Raw genomic sequence first — 18,439 nt, forward strand, 5'->3', positions numbered from 1 at the left:
AGAAAACACAATAGCAGCATTCAAGAAACACCTGGATGAATACATGAATAGGAAGGGAATAAAGGGATATGGATTCTGTAAGTGAAGACAATTTTTGTATGAAAGGGCAAATTGTGTAGGTACAGGTTTAGAGGGCTGAAGAGCCTGTTCCTGCGCTGTATTATTCTTTGTTCTTTGCTTATGTATTCTGTGCCTGTGAGCTTCCCTTCGCTTCATTTGATGAATTAGGCCAGTCAGTCTAACCTTGGTGGTGGGATGTTATCAAAGTATTCTCAGGAACTGAATACATCTGCATTTGTAGAAACAGGGTTTAATCAGAGAGAGTAGGAAGGAATTGTTAAGCAAAAACAAGATTCAGAAGATTCTGTTGAAGAGTCAGTGGACTCGAAACATTAACTCTGACTTCTCTTCACAGATGCTGCCAGACCTGCTGGCTTTTCCAATGACTTCTGTTTTTGTCTCTGATTTACAGCATCTGTAGTCCTTATGGTTTCTATTGTTAAAGGAATTTCTGGTGTGCCAAATTTGATTGAGGAAATAACCAGGAGTATTAATAAGGGTAATGCATTCAATGTGATCTACATGGACTTCATCAAGGCTTTTAATAAAAGCCCTCATGGCAGACTGGTCAAGAAAGTAAGAACCCATGGAATCCAAGGGAAAGTAGCATGTTGGATCCAAAATTGTCTGAGAGGCAAGCATCAACGGTGATAGTGGAGGGATGTTTATGTGACTGGAAGTCTGTTTCCAGTGGGGTTCTGCAGAGTTGGTGCTGTTTGTGGTGGACAAGGAACAGTACAGCACAGTACACCCCTTTGGCCCACTAAGACACACGATGGCTTTCTAAACTAAAACCCTTTTGCCTCTATACTGACTATATCCCTCTATTCCCTGCCTATTCATATACCTGTCATTATAGTCATGATTTGGACTTAAATGTAGGAGGTATGATGAAGAAATTTGTGGATGATAAAATTGGTAAGGTGGTAAGTAGTGAGGAGGATAGCTGTAAACTGCTGGAGGATAGCAATGGACTGGTCAGTTGTGCAGAGCCATGGCAACTAAGATTCAACCTGAAACAGTGAGAGGTTGTGGACTTGGGGAGAACTAGCAAGACATGGGATTACATATGAATAGTAGGACCCTGAAAAATACTGAGATCAGAAGTACTTTGGTATTCATATCTGTTTTCCTGAGATCAGAAGTACTTTGGTATTCATATCCACAAATCCCTGAATGTAGCAGGACAGGTGGTTAAGAAAGCGTATAGAGTTATCGAGATGTATAGCATTGAAACAGACCCTTCAGTCAAACTCGTCCATGCCAACCAGATATTCTAAATTAATCTAGTCCCATTTGCCAGCTCTTGGCCCATAAACCTGTAAACCCTTCCTATTCATATACCCACCCCAGATGTCTTTTAAATGTTGTAATTGGACCAGCTTCCAACCCTTCCTCTGGCAGCATTTTCCATACATGCACTACCCTCTGTGTGACCAAGTTACCTCTCATGAGCTTTTTAAATCTTTCCCCTCTAATTTTGGACTCCCCCATACGAGGTAAAAGACCTTGGCTATTCATTCTGTCCATGTCCCTCATGATTTCATATACCTCTGTAAGGTCACCCCTCAGCCTCCAATGCTCCAGGGAAAACAACCCCAACCTATTCAGTCTCTCTCTGTAGCTCAAACATTCCAACCCTAACAACATCCTTGTAAATCTTCTCTGAACGCTTGCCAGTTTCACAAGGAGGGAGACCAGAACTGCACACACTATTCCAAAAGTGGCCTAACTAGTGTCCTGTACAGCCACAACACAACCTCCCAACTCTTACACTCAATGCTTTAACAATAAGGTAATATGCGACACTTACTTTTATTAGCTGAGGCATAAAATACAAGAGCAAATAAGTTATTGCTGGAAATCTATAAAACACTGGTGACTCTCTGAAGAAGGCATTTGGCACACTTGTCTTCATTGTCAGTGTATTGAGTATGGGATATCATGCTGCAGCTGTAAATGACGTTGGTGAGGCCACGTTAAAGATGTTGTTAAACTTGAATGGACTCAGAAAAGAATAACAAGGATGTTGCTGAGATTATAGGGTTTGAACTACAGTGAGAGATTAACTAAGATGGGGCTTTTTTTTCCTTGGAGCGCCGGAAGCTGAGGCATAACCTTATAAAGGTTTATGAAACTCATACTCAGTACTCTGACCAATAAAGTAAAGCATAGCAAACACCTTCTTCACTATTCTATCTACCTGTGACTCTACTTTAAAGGAGCTATGAACCTGCACTCCAATGTCTCTTTGTTCAGCAACACTCCCTAGGACCTTACCATTAAGTGTATAAGTCCTGCTAAGATTTGCTTTCCCAAAATGCGGCACCTCTCATTTATCCAAGTTAAACTCCAACTGCCACTCCTCAGCCCATTGGCCCATCTGATCAAGATCCCATTGTAATCCAAGGTAACATTTTTTGCTGACCACTACACCTCCAATTATGGTGTCATCTCCAAACTTACTAACTATACCTCTTATGCTCACATCCAAATCATTTATATAAATGATGAAAAGTAGTGGACCCAGCACCGATTCTTGTGGCACTCCACTGGTCACAGGCTTCCAGTCTGAAAAACATCCCTCCAACACCACCCTCTGACTCCCTACCTTTGAGCCAGTTCTGTATCAAATGGTGAGATCTCCCTGTATTACATGAGATCTAACCTTGCTAACCAGTCGCCTATGGGGAACCCTGTCGAATGTTCTGCTGAAGTCCATATAGATCACATCTGCTGCTCTGCTCTCATCAATCCTCTTTGTTACTTCTTCAAAAGACTCAATCAAGTTTGTAAGACATAATTTCCCATGCGCAAAGCCATGTTGACTATCCTTGCCTCTCCAAATATGTGTACATCCTGTCCCTCAGGATTCCCTCCAATTACTTGCCCACCACCAACATCAGGCTCACTGGTCTATAGTTCCCTGGCTTGCCCTTACCACCTTTCCTAAATAGTGGTACCACGTTAGCCAACCTCCAGTCTTCCGGCACCTCACTTGTGACTATTGATGATATAAATATCTCAGCAAGAGGCCCAGCAATCACGTCCCTAGTTTCCCACAGAGTTCTAGGGTACACCTGATCAGGTCCTGGGGATTTATCCACTTTTATGCATTTCAAGACATCCAGCACCACCACCTCTGTAATATGGACATTTTTCAAGATGTCACCATCTATTTCCTTACATTCTATATTTTCCATATCCTTTTCCACAGTAAACACCAAAGCAAAATACTCATTTAATATTTCCCCCATCTCCTGCAGCTCCACACAAAGGTTGCCTTGCTGACCTTTGAGGGGTAAAAACAATGACTGCAGATGCTGAAAATCAAATACTGGATTAGTGGTGCTGGAAGAGCACAGCAGTTCAGGCAGCATCCAACGAGGGGCCCTATTCTCTCCCTAGTTACCCTTTTGTCCTTAACATATTTGTAAAAACCTTTTGGATTCTCCTTAACCCTCCTTGCCAAAGCTATCTTATGTCTCCTTCTTGCCCTCCTGATTTCGCTCTTGAGTAAACTCCTACTGCCTTTATATATACTCTTCTAAGGATTCACTCGATCCATTCTGTCTATACCTGACATATGTTTACTTCTTTTTCTTAACCAAACCCTCAATTTATTCAGTCATCCAGCATTCGCTATCTCTACCAGCCTTTCCTTTCACGCTAATAGGAATATACTATCTTTGGATTCTCATGATCTCATTTCTAAAGATTAGATTATTTACAGTGTGGAAACAGGCCCTCCGGCCCAACAAGTCCACACCGACCCGCCAAAGCGCAACCCACCCAGACCCATTCCCCTACATTTACCCCTGCATCTAACACTACGAGCAATTTAGCGTGGCTAATTCACCTAACCTGCACATTTTTGGACTGTGGAAGGAAACCAGAGCACCCGGAGGAAACCAACGCAGACATGGGGAGAATGTGCAAACTCCACACAGAGAGTTTGCACAGAGGGAATTGAACCCGGGTCTCTGGCGCTGTGAGGCAGAAGTGCTAACCACTGTGCCACCGTGCCGCGCACAGGAAAAGGCTTCCCATTTTCCAGCCGTCCCTTTACCCGTGATCTGGTCTATCCTTTTCCATCATTATTGAGATCAAGAATGACTTCCAAATCTGATGCAGAGTGGGCAATGACGCTGCAATCATCCATCTACCTAATGTCATGTATATCTATGGTGGTCAGTTTAGTTTTGGCACCTAGTTGATCTAGATTAAAGATTTTTCCTTTAGGGCAGTATTTATACTGACACCAGAGGGAAGTTGATCTTCAAAGAGGTGACTCACAATTGTCAGGTGGGTTTGAAATAATTTGGAAGTTATCACACACCTTGCTTAACACCAGTCTGAATTTTATAGGCATGTTTCAGATTTCCCTCAAAACATTTAAAGCCATATCATTGTGAAGTAGATTTATTGGACGTCCAAATCTATGGAGAACAATCACAGAATATTGTGATCTACTGTGCATGGCAAGCTCCCACAAAATGGTAGTAGCCAGATAATCTGTTTCTGTAATATTGATTGAGAAATAAATTTTGTCCGGACCCTGTGGAAAATTCTTCTGATCCTTTTTTAAAGCTGAGCCATAAAGACTTTCTAAATGCAAGTGAGAGAGCAGATAGACCCCCACTTCACTATCTCATTCTGCACCCTTGCCACCCTCAGTTTTCCTTCACATCATGTTCAACATGGGGAAGTAATGAATCATCAACTGAGGGGGATGCAATAGAGGGAAATCAGCAGAAAGTCTCCTTGCCCATGTTTGATCTGAGGCCATGAGACTTTGAGGTTCAGATTCAAATTGAGGACTTCCAGGGCAACTCCCTGTGGTCTGAGGTTGCCAGCTGGGTGATAGCAATCTCAGCCATCTGCGCAATAGGTAAACAGTCAATTACCTTCTCCACTTTGTCGAGAATTCTCATCGTTTACTTTGCTCATAGTGATTAGTGCTATAGAAGGGTGCATACTAATGAAGTGAGTTCTGCAGGTAACCAGATTGTTAACAAGCAATAATCCCCTTAATAGGAACTCACTTCTGTCTATTGAAAGTTTCATCTTCAACGCCTGGACATATCATGCAATTCTGCCACATTTCTTCCCAAAGCCCACATACTTAGACCCCTATGAGATTCCATTTAAAGATTTTCTTAAATTGTGAGAGATTGGGAAGCATTGATGTTGAAAGGGAGCTTGATGTCTTTGCTCATGAGTTACTAAATGCTAATGTTCTGGTGCAGCAGGCAATTTGAAACACAAAAGGAATGTTGGCCTTCATTTCAAAAGGATTTGATTACAGGAATAAAGAAGGATTACTGCAATTGCATAGTACTTTGGTGTGTTCTGTACAATTTCAGGCTCCTTGGCTGTGGAAGGACATGTGTACCATAGAGAGAGTGTAATATAGGTTCACCAGACTAATCCCTGGGATTGCAGATTGTTTTATGAGGAGAAATTGAGGGAAGTTGGACTGTAATCTCTAGAATTTCCAAGAATGAGAGGTGATGTCTAACTAAACTTATTAAATATTATAGGGTGAGACAAGGTGGATGTAGAGAGGAGTTTCTTCTAGCTGCTGAGTCTAAAACCAGGAGTTATTGTCTCAGAACAAGGGGCACATAGTTTAACAGAGGGTAGTAAATCTCAAATATTTTCCCCCAGAGAGATGTCGAAGGTAAACCAGTGAATGTAATCAAGACAAATCAATAGATTCCTGGATACTGACAACATTGATGGAAATGGAGATAGTTTGGGAAAGTGGTACTGACGTAGATGATCAGTTATGAACAAATGGAATCACAGCAGGCTCAAAAAACTGCATGGCCTACTCGTGCTTTTATTTTCTCAACAATCCCAAAATGGGAATGAGATAATCCACCCTCTCTATACCCATGAATTTCTGGGCAATAGTCTTGACTATTTATATAAATATGCTTCTTATGTCTGTTCTATTTTCTCTGCCAGGCATTCGCTGTGACAATGTGTGTCAGCAGGGGCATTGGGGTCCAAATTGCTCCATTTCCTGTAACTGTGAAAATGGTGGCTCCTGTTCACCTGAGGATGGGACTTGTGTGTGCGCACCTGGATTTCGTGGAGTTGCATGCCAGAGGAGTAAGTATGAGGTCTAACAGAGTAGTTTTCCAATGAATTTTTTAAAATATTTTTTTCTTTCATCACCTATTTAGTCCCCATTAATTCTGGAAAGAGTAAAGCAGTCATTCTTGATCATTAATGCCAGGTTAAGATAATTCTGGATGCTGGCCTGAATTTTGTGTATTAACCAATGATATGTCTGCCTTTTGTCTTTAGCTCTGAAATTCCTTCCTTCAATCTTTCCATCTCACTAATTTATTCCCCACCTTTAAGTCACTTATTACAATTTATCGCAAACTAAACTTTTGGGAATCTTCCCTATTCATATTTCTTTGGGTGTCAAATTTAACTCTGCTCCTTTGAAGCTTCTTTTGACAGTGTGGTGGTGTGGTGTTTAAATACATTATGACACTACATTAGTGCAAGTTATTTTCAGTATTGGCAGCATGTTCTGTTCCGGAGTACAGGTTCAGTCGACATGGAAGTGAGCATCACTTCTGCTAAGAGGAAAGCCTGCTTTTCTTGCACAATTACACAGTTGTCTCCTCACTTTATGCACATAGTCTGTATATGGGTGAGGATCATATCTTGTGGCAGGAGCATTGCCAAAGCTGTTAACTTACAGGGTTGAAGGTCCTGGAACCATGCTTAAAGGTTCTGGAACCATTTATTCCCTGCAATTCAGTAGCATCACTCCAGTTTCCGGAACGGATCCTTGCATTAAAATATCCTGACCCTTTCACCCTTCCCTAAACAGACTTCCACTGTGTGCCAGCCTCCTTGATTGTGCCCATTATCTTCTCCCTCTGTCCTCTTGGTTATTCTCTGTGCCATGTGCGACTCAGACAATCACAATTCAATCACAGTCATATCTTGGCAGAGAGGAATGCCCTGCAAAGAGGCCTAGCATCAGTTACCCATTCCAAAGTCTACTGCACATTTCTATTTCTGTGCATCCATGAACTGAAGGCACATGTTACTCAGTCAGATAGAATTTAATAAGGAATACGAACCTAATTCTGGTGAGCTGGCAATTTAATGAGCATTCATGACATGCACATACATGCAAAAGAGCTCCCCAATGTTAGCCATCAGGGGACTTAGCTTACCTTTAAAATTCTGAGAAGTTACTTGCATACTTTCATTCCAGGTTTGGGGCTCTGAATTTTGATCTCTCACCCAATTCAGTTTACCTGTCATTCCACTCTGGAGAGCAACATAAGGTTCCAGCCATAGTGAAGACAAACTGTTGACTTTTTTAACTCCAGTAGTGTATACAGGAATCATTGTATTATACAGCACAGAAAAGAGAACATTCAGCTCACTAAGTCTAATAGATCTTTCAAAGAGCAGCTCAGTCAGTCCCACTCCTTTGCTCATTCTGATATCCTTTCAATTCTTTTCTCCTTCAAGTGTTTATCCTGTTCTCTTTGAATACAACTATTGAATCTGCATCCACCATTCATTACATAGCGCATTTCAAATCCTAACCATTTGTTGTGCAATAAAGTTTTTCCTATGTTGCTTCTCATTCTTTTGAAAGGTGCCTAAATTTAATGCCCTTTTATAGAGCCATAGATTCACATAGCACAGAAACAAACCCTTCAGTCAACTCTGACCAGGTTACCCAAATTTAGCTTGTCCCATATCGCTCTGAACCTTTCCTATTCATGTACCTGTCCAAATGTTATTATAGAATATCATTTTTATTATAGAATCCCTACAGTGTGGAAACAAGCCCTTCAACCCACTGAAGAGTAACCCACCCAGACCCATTCCCCTACCCTATTATCCTCCATTTACCTCTGACTAATGCACCTAACCTACACATCCCTGAACACTATGGGTAATTTGACATGGTCAATTCACCTAACCAGCACATCTTTGGATTTTTTGAGGAAATCGGAGCACCCAGAGGAAACCCACATGGACACTGGGAGGACGTGCAAACTCCATACACACTGTTGCCCATGGTTGAAATCGAACCCCGGTCCCTGGCGCTGTGAGGCAGCACTGCTAACCACTTAGTCACTGTGCCACCATATCTTTTAAATGTTGTAACTCTATCTGCACCTACTGCTTCTCCTGGTCATTCATTCCACATATGAAGTACCCTCTCTGTGACAAAGTTGCCCCTGAGGTCTGTTTTAAATCTCTCTCCTCTCATCTTAAAATTATGGCCTCTAATTTTGACCTTGTCTCCACTCAGGGAAGAAAAAAACCTTTGCTATTCACTTTATCTATGCCTCTCATGATTTATAAACCTCTATAAGGTCACCCCTCAACTTGCTATGCTCCAGGGAATAAAGTCCCAGCCAATCCAGCCTTGTAACTCAAACCCTCCAGACCCACTAACATGCACTCTTTCCAACACAAACAAAAACAGAAGTTGCTGGAAAAACTCAGTAGATCTGGCAGCATCTGTGAAAAGAAATCAAAGTTAACGTTCCTCAGTTCTGAGGAAGGGTCACTGGACCCAAAACGTTAATTTTGATTCACAACTACCTGATGAAGGAGCAGCGCTCTGAAAGATAGTGTTTCCAAATAAACCTGTTGGACTATAACCTGGTGCTGTGTGATTTTTAACTTTGTACACCCCAGTCCAACACCGACACCTCCAAATCATTCCCTATTCATGTACCTAATCAAATGTCTTTTAAAATGTTGTATCTGTACCTGCATTTACCACTGCCTCAGGGAGTTCATTCCACATATGAACCACCCTCTGTGTGAAAAGGTTGCCCCTCAGGTAGGTTTTAAATTTTGCTCCTCTCAGCTTAAAAATATGGCCCCTAGTTTTCAAGTCACCCACCCTAGGAAAACGTCCCTTGCTATTCATCTTATCTGTACCCCTTATGATTTTGCAATCCTCAATAAGGTAACCTCTCAACTTCCCATGCTCCAGTGAGAAAAGTCCAAGCCAATCCATCTAACTGAAACCGTCCATTCCCAGCAATACCCTGCAGTAAAAATCTTCTCTGAACTCTCTCCAATTTAATAATATCCTTCCTATAGCAAGGTGACCAGAACTATACACAGTACTCCAAAAGTTGCTTTTCACCAAGGTCCTGTGCAACCACATTAGGACATCCTAACTCCTCTACTCAGTGGTCTGAGCAATGAAGACAAGTGAAATGAAAACGTCTTCTTAAGCACCTGTCTACCTGTGATGCAACCTTCAAAAAACCATGTACCCAAATCCCTAGGTCTCTCTGTTCAAGCAACACTTATTTAAATTAAACTCCATCTGCCACTCTTTGTCCAGCTGATCAAGATCCTGTTGTACTCTTAAACATTCCACCAAATATCATTTATTCACACTATCTAAATCAATGCTTCCAAACTTTTTTCCAGTGTGACTCCTTTCTCGGACCTCCCTTCATGTGACTCCCAGTGAAAATTTGTGGTAGCCCAAGAATTGTTGAGTGGACTTTAAGTTGTTAAGTCAAAAGTGAAAAGTAGCTTCAGTTGTAGTAAGTGCGAAAAGGAGTTGAGCTATCCCCAATTTCCCTCCCACCCCTCCCTTCATGAACACCATATCAAGCATGTCTCCCCTCACCAACCCTCATCCTTCTCTCATCTCCCCCGTGGGACAGTTGATTAAAAACCAGGCAAACTGAATGGTTACCTTTTCGTACAGGGTCTCACACAGCAGGAGTCCAGCTTTATAAGTAGTTGATTTGTCCCCACACAGCACTAAAAAAGAGGCACGCATTTTAAAGTTCTAACACCACATGTTGCCTCAGACAACACAACTCCAAAATCTTGTCTTAGGTCATGTCCCACAGTTTGGCAACCCAGATTTAAATCTTTCATGATTTGAAACACCTCTGTCCAATTTCCTCTTAGTTCTGCTCTGCTCTAAGGAGAAAACCCCCCAGCTTCTCCAGTCTATCTACAAATCAGGAGCCATTATATGAAACCATTTCAAATCTTTTCAAGCATTCACATTCTTCCTAATGCATGGTCCCCAGCTGGAGCTGAACTTGTATTCTATGTAGGTTTAGCAATGCTTTCTGCCTTTTCTATTCTTTGCTTCTATGAAGTCCATATGTTTCAGTAAATGCTTTGCTAAACTATATTACCATTTTTCAAAGGTTTCTACGCCAGTCCCTACATGCAGTCTATAGAAAATAAATGTATGTTTAGGAGTTACTATAGGTCATATGCAAATCATATTCTGAAGTCACAAATGACACAGCTCACATTTTTGATCTGCTAATAGAAAGCTGTTTCGTATGCAACCAACTGCTGAATGCGATTGCTGTTTATGTTAATATCGATATCAATAAACTCAACAGAATTCTTCACAACTATGTTTCTGCTTTGGTAATCTCAGTTGCTTGGGGCAGCATGGTGGCATAGTGGTTAGCACTGCTGCCTCACAGTACCAGAGACCCGGCTTTAATTCCCACCTCGGGCAACTCTCTGTGTGGAGCTTGCACATTCTCCCTGTATCTGTGTGGGTTTCCTCAGTGTGCTCCAGTTTCCTCCCATAGTCCAAAGATGGTTAGGTGAATTGGCCATGCTAAATTGTCTGTTAGGTGAAGGGGTAAATGTGGGGGAATGGGTCTGGGTGGGTTGCTATTCGGAGGGTTGGTGTGGACTTGTTGGGCCGAAGGGTCTGTTTCCACACTGTAAGTAATCTAATCATCTGAAAAATCAAAGGATGAAATCATCCTGTCATGACAGGATAGGCAAAATGAATCAGTCTTCATCTATATGTAACATTTCAAATCAAATATGACAAAACCTGACAATTAACAATAAAATTAGATTAGATTAGATTAGATTAGATTACTTACAGTGTGGAAACAGGCCCTTCGGCCCAACAAGTCCACACCGCCCCGCCGAAGCGCAACCCACCCATACCTCTACATCTACCCCTTACCTAACACTACGGGCAATTTAGCATGGCCAATTCACCTAACCTGCACATATTTGGACTGTGGGAGGAAACCGGAGCACCCAGAGGAAACCCACGCAAACACGGGGAGAATGTGCAAACTCCACACAGTCAGTCGCCTGAGGCGGGAATTGAACCCAGGTCTCTGGCGCTGTGAGGCAGCAGTGCTAACCATTTACGTTTATCTTTAGTGGTGATTGAAAAATACTTATTAATATTTATAATTGATATTAAAATATTAGCCATGATATTGCAATGAATTTCCTATCCTCACTCGAATACTGCTATAGGATCTTTTACATCCACCAAAGGATGAACAAAGCTTCAGTTTAACATCCAGTCAAAAAGTCAGCAACTTTGACATTACAGTACCCTTGTAGTACTGCTGTAAAACACAGCCTAGAAGTTATGCTGATTTCCTGGAGTGGGTATTCTGGCTCAGGTGAGAGTTATATTGCTGAATAAAGGTGACACTCAAAGGGACATTCAGGGAATCACAATCTTATTGCATATGATTTTTGTCCACTTACACAATGAACAGAAAATCTGGTGGTTAGTTGACTGAGCATCAACCTTCAAAATCAATCAACTGGCTTCAGTTTTGGCAGTGCAGTGAAAATGTTAAAAATGATCAAACATCGGGAAATAGTTCATTTTAAGCAAATATTTTAAAAAGAGAAAGTTGCAAAGGTTTTTCATTCACAGATGCTGAGTATTTTGTTTAACTGTTTGAGTTATTTTGGCATTCTTATAGTCTGTTCACCTGGATTTTATGGCCATCATTGCAATCAAGCTTGTCCTCAGTGCGTGCACAGTATTGGACCATGTCATCATGTCACAGGCCGCTGTGAATGCTTGTCGGGCTTCACCGGTTCACTCTGCAATCAAGGTAATCTCTTGAGTGTGTCAGAGTCACATGTGACAATAGAAGTTAATGAGGCTTTTACACTGGCATAATTAATATCGTTTGTTTCTTTAATGCTCTTTGTTGAGAAATTGCAAACCTCCAGAATGCATCAAGGTTAAGAATAGAGATAGTTAAGAAACTTAATTGAACCAGCATCTTGCTATGACCTGGTACTCGGATGCTACACCAGCTTTGTCTGCTTCTAATGCCACTGTACTTTTAGAATCAAAATTCAGGAATGTTGTTTGGTTTCTTCATTAACTTCAGAACCAGTAACATTACTCATTGATTGGTATTGCAGGAATTAAAAGAATAAAGATATTTAACCTATCATGCCTGTGCTGACTCTTTGAAAGAGTTACTTGATTCCCATTACTTTTTTAAATGGAAATTTTCAGGTGCGTACAAATTAAAATGTATGGCATGAAATATATAAAGAGCTGGATAAGATATTAAAGCTCAAGTCTGATCCCTTGATCGGTGTTGGCATTCTGTTTTGGCCTCTCTTGAGGGATAGCTTCTTTCTTCATGGCTAGGCCTCTTTATGCTGCAGTGATGTGAAAGATACAGTGTGCCTGGGCAGTAAGACAACCCCTGCCTCCCCACCCCCCCCCCCCCCCCACCCCAAATCTATCAAGGTGCTTGAAGCACTGCATGAAGATCTTAGTGGTGTATTCCTTAATGATTCTGGTCATTGAAGGGCCTCATGGTAACTCATTCTTAATCTTTGTGTACCCCTATCCACCCATATTCAAGACATCAGAAATACTTCTGAAAAATGTGTCTCACCTCATGTGTTGCCTCATTAGCGGCGAGTGGGTGTTTGAGAACTAGGGCTATGATAATATAACCCTCTTCCTAATTTTTTTTAATGAATCTTACAAGATGCTGCATTAGCAGCAACGTTATGTATCCCTTTGATTTCTTTCTGAAAGGCTTCAATTTGTTCCCTTGGCATTTTACCTGAATTAGTGGTCAAGCTTGTTAGCAAATTTAATTGCAAGTTTCTTCAACAATTTTTCAAAATTATCAAATTCTATGAAGTTTTTTTTATCTGTAGTCATTAAACATAAATTAAATATAGATTAATAGAATTAATTCCCAGTATAGTGAATAACAGCAGTATACTATCAAATAAATCATCTTAAGAAGGATTTTGATGTTCTTTGCTCTGCTCTAAAATTTCTGCTATGTGCTACTTAAAATGAGAAGGGTCTCTCAGTTGACTGAGAGCTTCATCAGACAAGCCATTGGTTTTGGCCCAATTTGATTCTTGAATCAGAAGATTAAGAAGAATTTTGTGTGATCTATATGCTGGATGTACATTAACTAAAATGAGGATCAAAAAGAAAGTTTTCCAAAAGTTATATAATTTGTAAGCTAAGTATGGAACCACTTATGAAACTGTGCTAAAATTTACACTGTAATGTAAATATTCCCACAAATAGCAATAGAAGCAAGAAATGCACATTTGAGAGAGGTTCCAGAGACTTCTAAATCATTGATTATTTGATAAGAAGGTGAAACAAGATGGTAATACAATTAAGGAATTCAGGTAGTTAACATACTGAATATCAGATGTTTAATCTGATGATTGTAGTTACATTTGGGTATAAATTGTGGATGAGAGCATGTATTCTTTTAATTTTTTTTTAAAGTGTATCTTCTGAATGCTTTGACTTTTATCATTGGATTCCAGAGGCACTGGCCATCCTCATGTCACCTCACCCAGGAAGGGCTCCTGTACAGTGATAGTCTTCCTACCTCTGGAATGGGAGGCCCAGTTTCATGTCGCTCCTGTTCCAGTGGTGTGTCATAACATGTCTAAACAGGTTGATTATAAATCTAACTCTGATAATGTCAATGTCTTCTGTACTGTCTCTGCCTTATAATGTAAGGTATGAGCTGAAATATCTTAGGGTGTTTTGCCGCCACCAAACCATCTTTCTTGAAAAAACAAAAGGGCCAGGAGGTCCAGATTCACGATCCACCTGCTCCTGAGGTGTGAAACAACATTTCTGAACAGGTTGATTAGCAATATCTAGATCAAACTTAGGTGACTGCTATTGTTGTCTGCCATTATCAGCGATGGAGGATATCTCAGCTGAGAATGATGCTGTCATTCATTGTATCCAAATGCACAAACTTCTGGCAAGGATTCCTGGATGTTGAATAGGGGCATGCTTTATTTTTTCCTAAATGAGAGAAAAATTTTACCTTTCCACCAAGAGGTATGATCACCAAACTAAGTTCAAACAGTAGAGGCAGCTTCTAAAGGAAATTTTCAGAAGTATATTTTTCTATCATTGCTGCATAATGGATCTTGGTGGTTTAGTAATAGACATTCACACTTCTCCAGTCCCAAGGTCCAGAAAATAACTTGAGTTTCCACTTCTTTTTATAACTATTAGTCAAGTACTGCACCAAATATAGCACCACGCAATATCCTCATCCTCCCATTACAGAATGTCCCTCAGCCAGCCATATGTATTCAAATGATCTTCTGCTGATATTCCCACCAGCTTTCAAAAGGCAGAAGTTTAGACACACATTGCCCCCTTTACCACATTCCCAAACTAGAAAATTCCACAATATTCAACTGAACAGTCCATAACATCAACTAGAAAATGTTTTTATTTAAAAATCACAATGCTGCAAGGAATCAAGCTATGCTGTTCTGTTTTGAATTTTGAGCTCCATATTGTATGAAGAATACTGAGGCAATACAGTCCAGTTTCACTAGGTTGTGCTGCCTGGTATGAGAGAATATAAATATAAAAGAATGCATGGAAAAATGACAAAGTCCAAAGTCACACAACATCAGGTTACAGATTTATTTCAAATCACAAGCTTTCAGAGTCCTGTTGGACTATAACCTGGTGTCGTGTGACTTTGTCCACTGTAGTCCAACACTGGCACCTCCACATCATGGAAAAGTGAGGTCACAGGAGATTAAGGAATGTTAAGGAAGGTCCCTGCAACCATGAATGGATGGAACTGTATGGACAGAAATTGACTGTTTTCCATTTTTGCAACGTATAGAAAATATGGGCATAAATATGATTCAAAATAAAGAATTTAAGGCAGTCCACTCATTGGGTATTTTTAACACAGAGGTGGTTAGACCCTTGATTAATAAGGGAGTCAAAGCTTAGGGATAGGTGGGAATGTGAGGTCAAAGCTACAATCACATCAGTTATGATTTTATTGAAATATGCTGCAGGCTCAAAACATAATGGGCAGAATCTTACTTTTTTTGGCTACTAGCAAATTGTGTTGTGCTTTTTGGAGATTTTCATCACGAGGCCTAGCTAGTTTTCACAATATATTTTAATAAGCCCGCCTCATTTACAACCTACCCTGACCCAAAGCAATTCACCACATCTGATTCCAGCCCCATCTTAGCACACGCTGTTCCCAGAACAACTCTCCACTCTGCAAATATCCACAAAAAGATCATCCTATCTATACAAGGCTGCTGTGCTTCCAGATGAGCATTCGCATTCTGAAGCTGTTCTGCTTGGTCAAGGAAGTTTCCAGAGCATGCTGGAGAAGGCAAAGGTGACACCTAGAGTCCTGGTCAAGGGGATTATGTAAAGGAGAGGAGCTCTCATTCTAGAGGACCAGTGGAGAAGACTAGGTCACCAGATCCTCACAGCCTAGTCTGAGGTCGCCACCCAGGTAGAGAACAGCCAACAGTATCATAAGAATTTCAATGATCTGCGCCAAGTAAAGTTCCACACCCTTCTTTCTGCAACCTCACACTTACTCTGTCACTGATACTGCACACACTCCTACCAGGCATCTTGCTCTGCCATTCTCACTATTGCCAGCAACATCTTCCCTAACCCATTTGCATCACATCCCCACCCACCACCAGCTCAGCTACTGATACCGCAATGCAAATGTTAGGCTTAAAAACTGTGGAATCACAATCTGGAGAGGACCTCATTATGACAGCGCCAGAGCCGATTGACTAAGTAATGCCCCAAGCCACTCACTCCAAGACCAAAGCCTGGGGGATGGGGAACCTGGTGCGCACTCCAGGTGAGGCACACAGCCAGAGGACAAACCACACAAAGGCTGCTCAGAAGTCTCCATTCAGGACACCATCCCCACCATCTGTTCCTTCAATCCTTGGAGGGTCATGCTGAGAGGATCCACTTGCAATGGCAGAAGACCGTCAGCTTGTCTGGTGCATCCGGATACAGGATCCCCTGGGGTCGTCTGACCAAACCTCTAGGGCTAACGGGCTACACTGCTGAGTAAACTGCCTTCATGCCGCTGTGGAAGCAGGGAGTACATTAAGATGTAGTGGGAGGGAGATGTAGTGGGTGGCAGTCCCCTTATTGCAGGTCAGATCCTTACCCTACCCACTCTGACTTTGGTGTCAGCTATTTTCTCCCCAATTGGGCATTTTCAATTTCTAGCATGATGGAAGGTGACAGTCTTTGCCTCTTCCAGTCAAAAGTTCAAAATATCCAGATCTTCTTCCTAGTAACCCTTCCTGTAAACCTGATAGACCACACATCTTCAGGTAGTCACCTAAACTGTCTACAGTTTATACCCAGCTGCCCAAGTCCCTGGCATATGAAGTGACTGTGCAAATGTGTTTATACACTGTCCACCCCTTTCCTTGAAGTCAGGGTACTGCTAATCCTGGGTGACCCCAACATGCTTTGCTATATCCCCATTTTGCCAATACTGCTGCCCCCTTCACAAGGCCATCCCCCTCCCCTCTTCCCAGCCTGCTGCATGCTGTCCCAAAGAATAACTTATCAAGTTTCCTTCCTGCACAGCAGCCTCTTCCTGACCTCCTTTCCCCTTAGTTTCTGTGGATGAACCCAACAAACTGACCATGACCCACCACCTTGAGCAACCCAACTTGTCAGCCCCAGGCAGGAAGCATCTAGACCCTCCAGTAGTAGCTATAACATCTCCTTGACCATGATAGCGCACCCTTGGACTAGCAGCTATGGATCCACAGGAATAACTGTGACCCACTCCTTAGATGGCAGGGACACCAACTACTTGTCTAAGAGCACCCTGACTGGATGTCTAACAATGGCCCATCCCCTGGACTGATCTGAGAGACTGCCCTTGATTAAATGTGCGGGAACCCCCTGCCTATGCCTTCATACTAAGGCTTTACGACATGGCTGTCCGTTTGCTGCATGTGGAGTATGTTTGTTGTGTAAGCTGCTGGCATATGGTGCAGGTGTGAGATTTATACAGCGCACACCCCTACAGCAAGATGTATTATCCCTTGATGGAGGACTCTTGCTTGACCAGAAAGGCAAGCTGCCTGGTTCTGTGACATTGCTAATGTAAGCAAGGCATGGGTACTGACAGCAAGTGAGCAGCCCTGAAATGCAGCCTGGTCCAATCTGTAAGGTAGGTCCGTATCTATGTGCATAAAGTGCCTTTGCTGTAGCTTTTCAATATGCCCTGCCTGCAAGCTTATGGGAAAGGTACTCTGATGGTCAAGAAAGATTGGCAAATGCTGGATGGTAGTACCTGTGGATGAGGGATTTGTGTGGCTGCTGCATGTGAATCATGCTGAGATGCTGTTTGGTACTCAACATGGAGGTCCTTCAGGGTAAACAATGAGCTACAAAGAATTGCTAGGCACAAATTCAGATTTCCATGTCGAGTTTTCTTGATAGCCAAATTGTTTGTGTGTTTGGTAAGGTGGGAAGTGGAGTGTTAATGAGGTGAGTTACCATTAGCTAGGCATTCAACAAGCTACAGTCCCCTTAATTTGCTGCTGCCTAGCAAGAAACCTATCATGCCATTTGTCAAAAATATAAAAGATGCAGCACAATACTCTCAACACGAGATGGACTTCACCAAAATTCTTATCCAATTCTGCTATAATCTTCTCCTCAGAACCTATAAGATACAGCCTAAGGGAACAGAATTAATGCTGGTATGAAATTAAACACTAACACAGACTGCTTGGCATATATTGTAACCTTTCTTTCTTTGTATGAGATTGCTGCACTTATTCAATTCTCTGTTTTCTTGATCTTTCCGTTCGCTCAAATTCTTGGTGACAATTTGCTGAGTTGGCAATCCTTGCACAGGACTGCACTTTTTGATATTTGCTCATTAATGCCTGCCCTCACCTGGCCTTTGTTCATTCTTTCACATGGTGCTTCCTTGGGAATTCACTCACTGGTTGCTTAGTCCTTATGTTTCACACAGAAATGCTTTTGATTACACCTGTGAGTGCCCTTGGCAGCCACGAGGAGATACACACAAAGAGACTGTTTTCCATAATACAGAATGACATGTATTTTTCCTTGCTACTTTAAGGAGTCTATAGGTTGCCAATGCTGTAAGCATGACATCTATAATCTTGCCAGCACTGACTCCTTCAGACCTCTAAGCTTGAAGCAGTTATAACCTCTTTCCCCTCATTTGATATTGGCTGCATTATGAGCAAGGAGAAAATATTAGAG

The 18,439-nt window shown here is 41.7% G+C and overlaps 1 protein-coding gene across 4 annotated transcripts in view; it reads left to right on the forward strand.

Moving 5' to 3' along the window:
- megf11 (multiple EGF-like-domains 11) overlaps positions 1–18,439 on the forward strand; it is a 487,483-nt gene that overhangs the window by 423,464 nt on the left and 45,580 nt on the right. For all 4 annotated transcript variants that reach the window (XM_072565386.1, XM_072565385.1, XM_072565387.1 and 1 more), the window contains 2 exons: positions 6,034–6,180; positions 11,823–11,957. In XM_072565386.1, coding sequence (XP_072421487.1) covers positions 6,034–6,180; positions 11,823–11,957 — 282 coding nt within the window. The remainder of the gene's footprint in view (positions 1–6,033; positions 6,181–11,822; positions 11,958–18,439) is intronic.

The sequence above is a fragment of the Chiloscyllium punctatum genome, chromosome 48, assembly GCF_047496795.1.
Source record: "Chiloscyllium punctatum isolate Juve2018m chromosome 48, sChiPun1.3, whole genome shotgun sequence".
Lineage (NCBI taxonomy): Eukaryota > Metazoa > Chordata > Chondrichthyes > Orectolobiformes > Hemiscylliidae > Chiloscyllium > Chiloscyllium punctatum.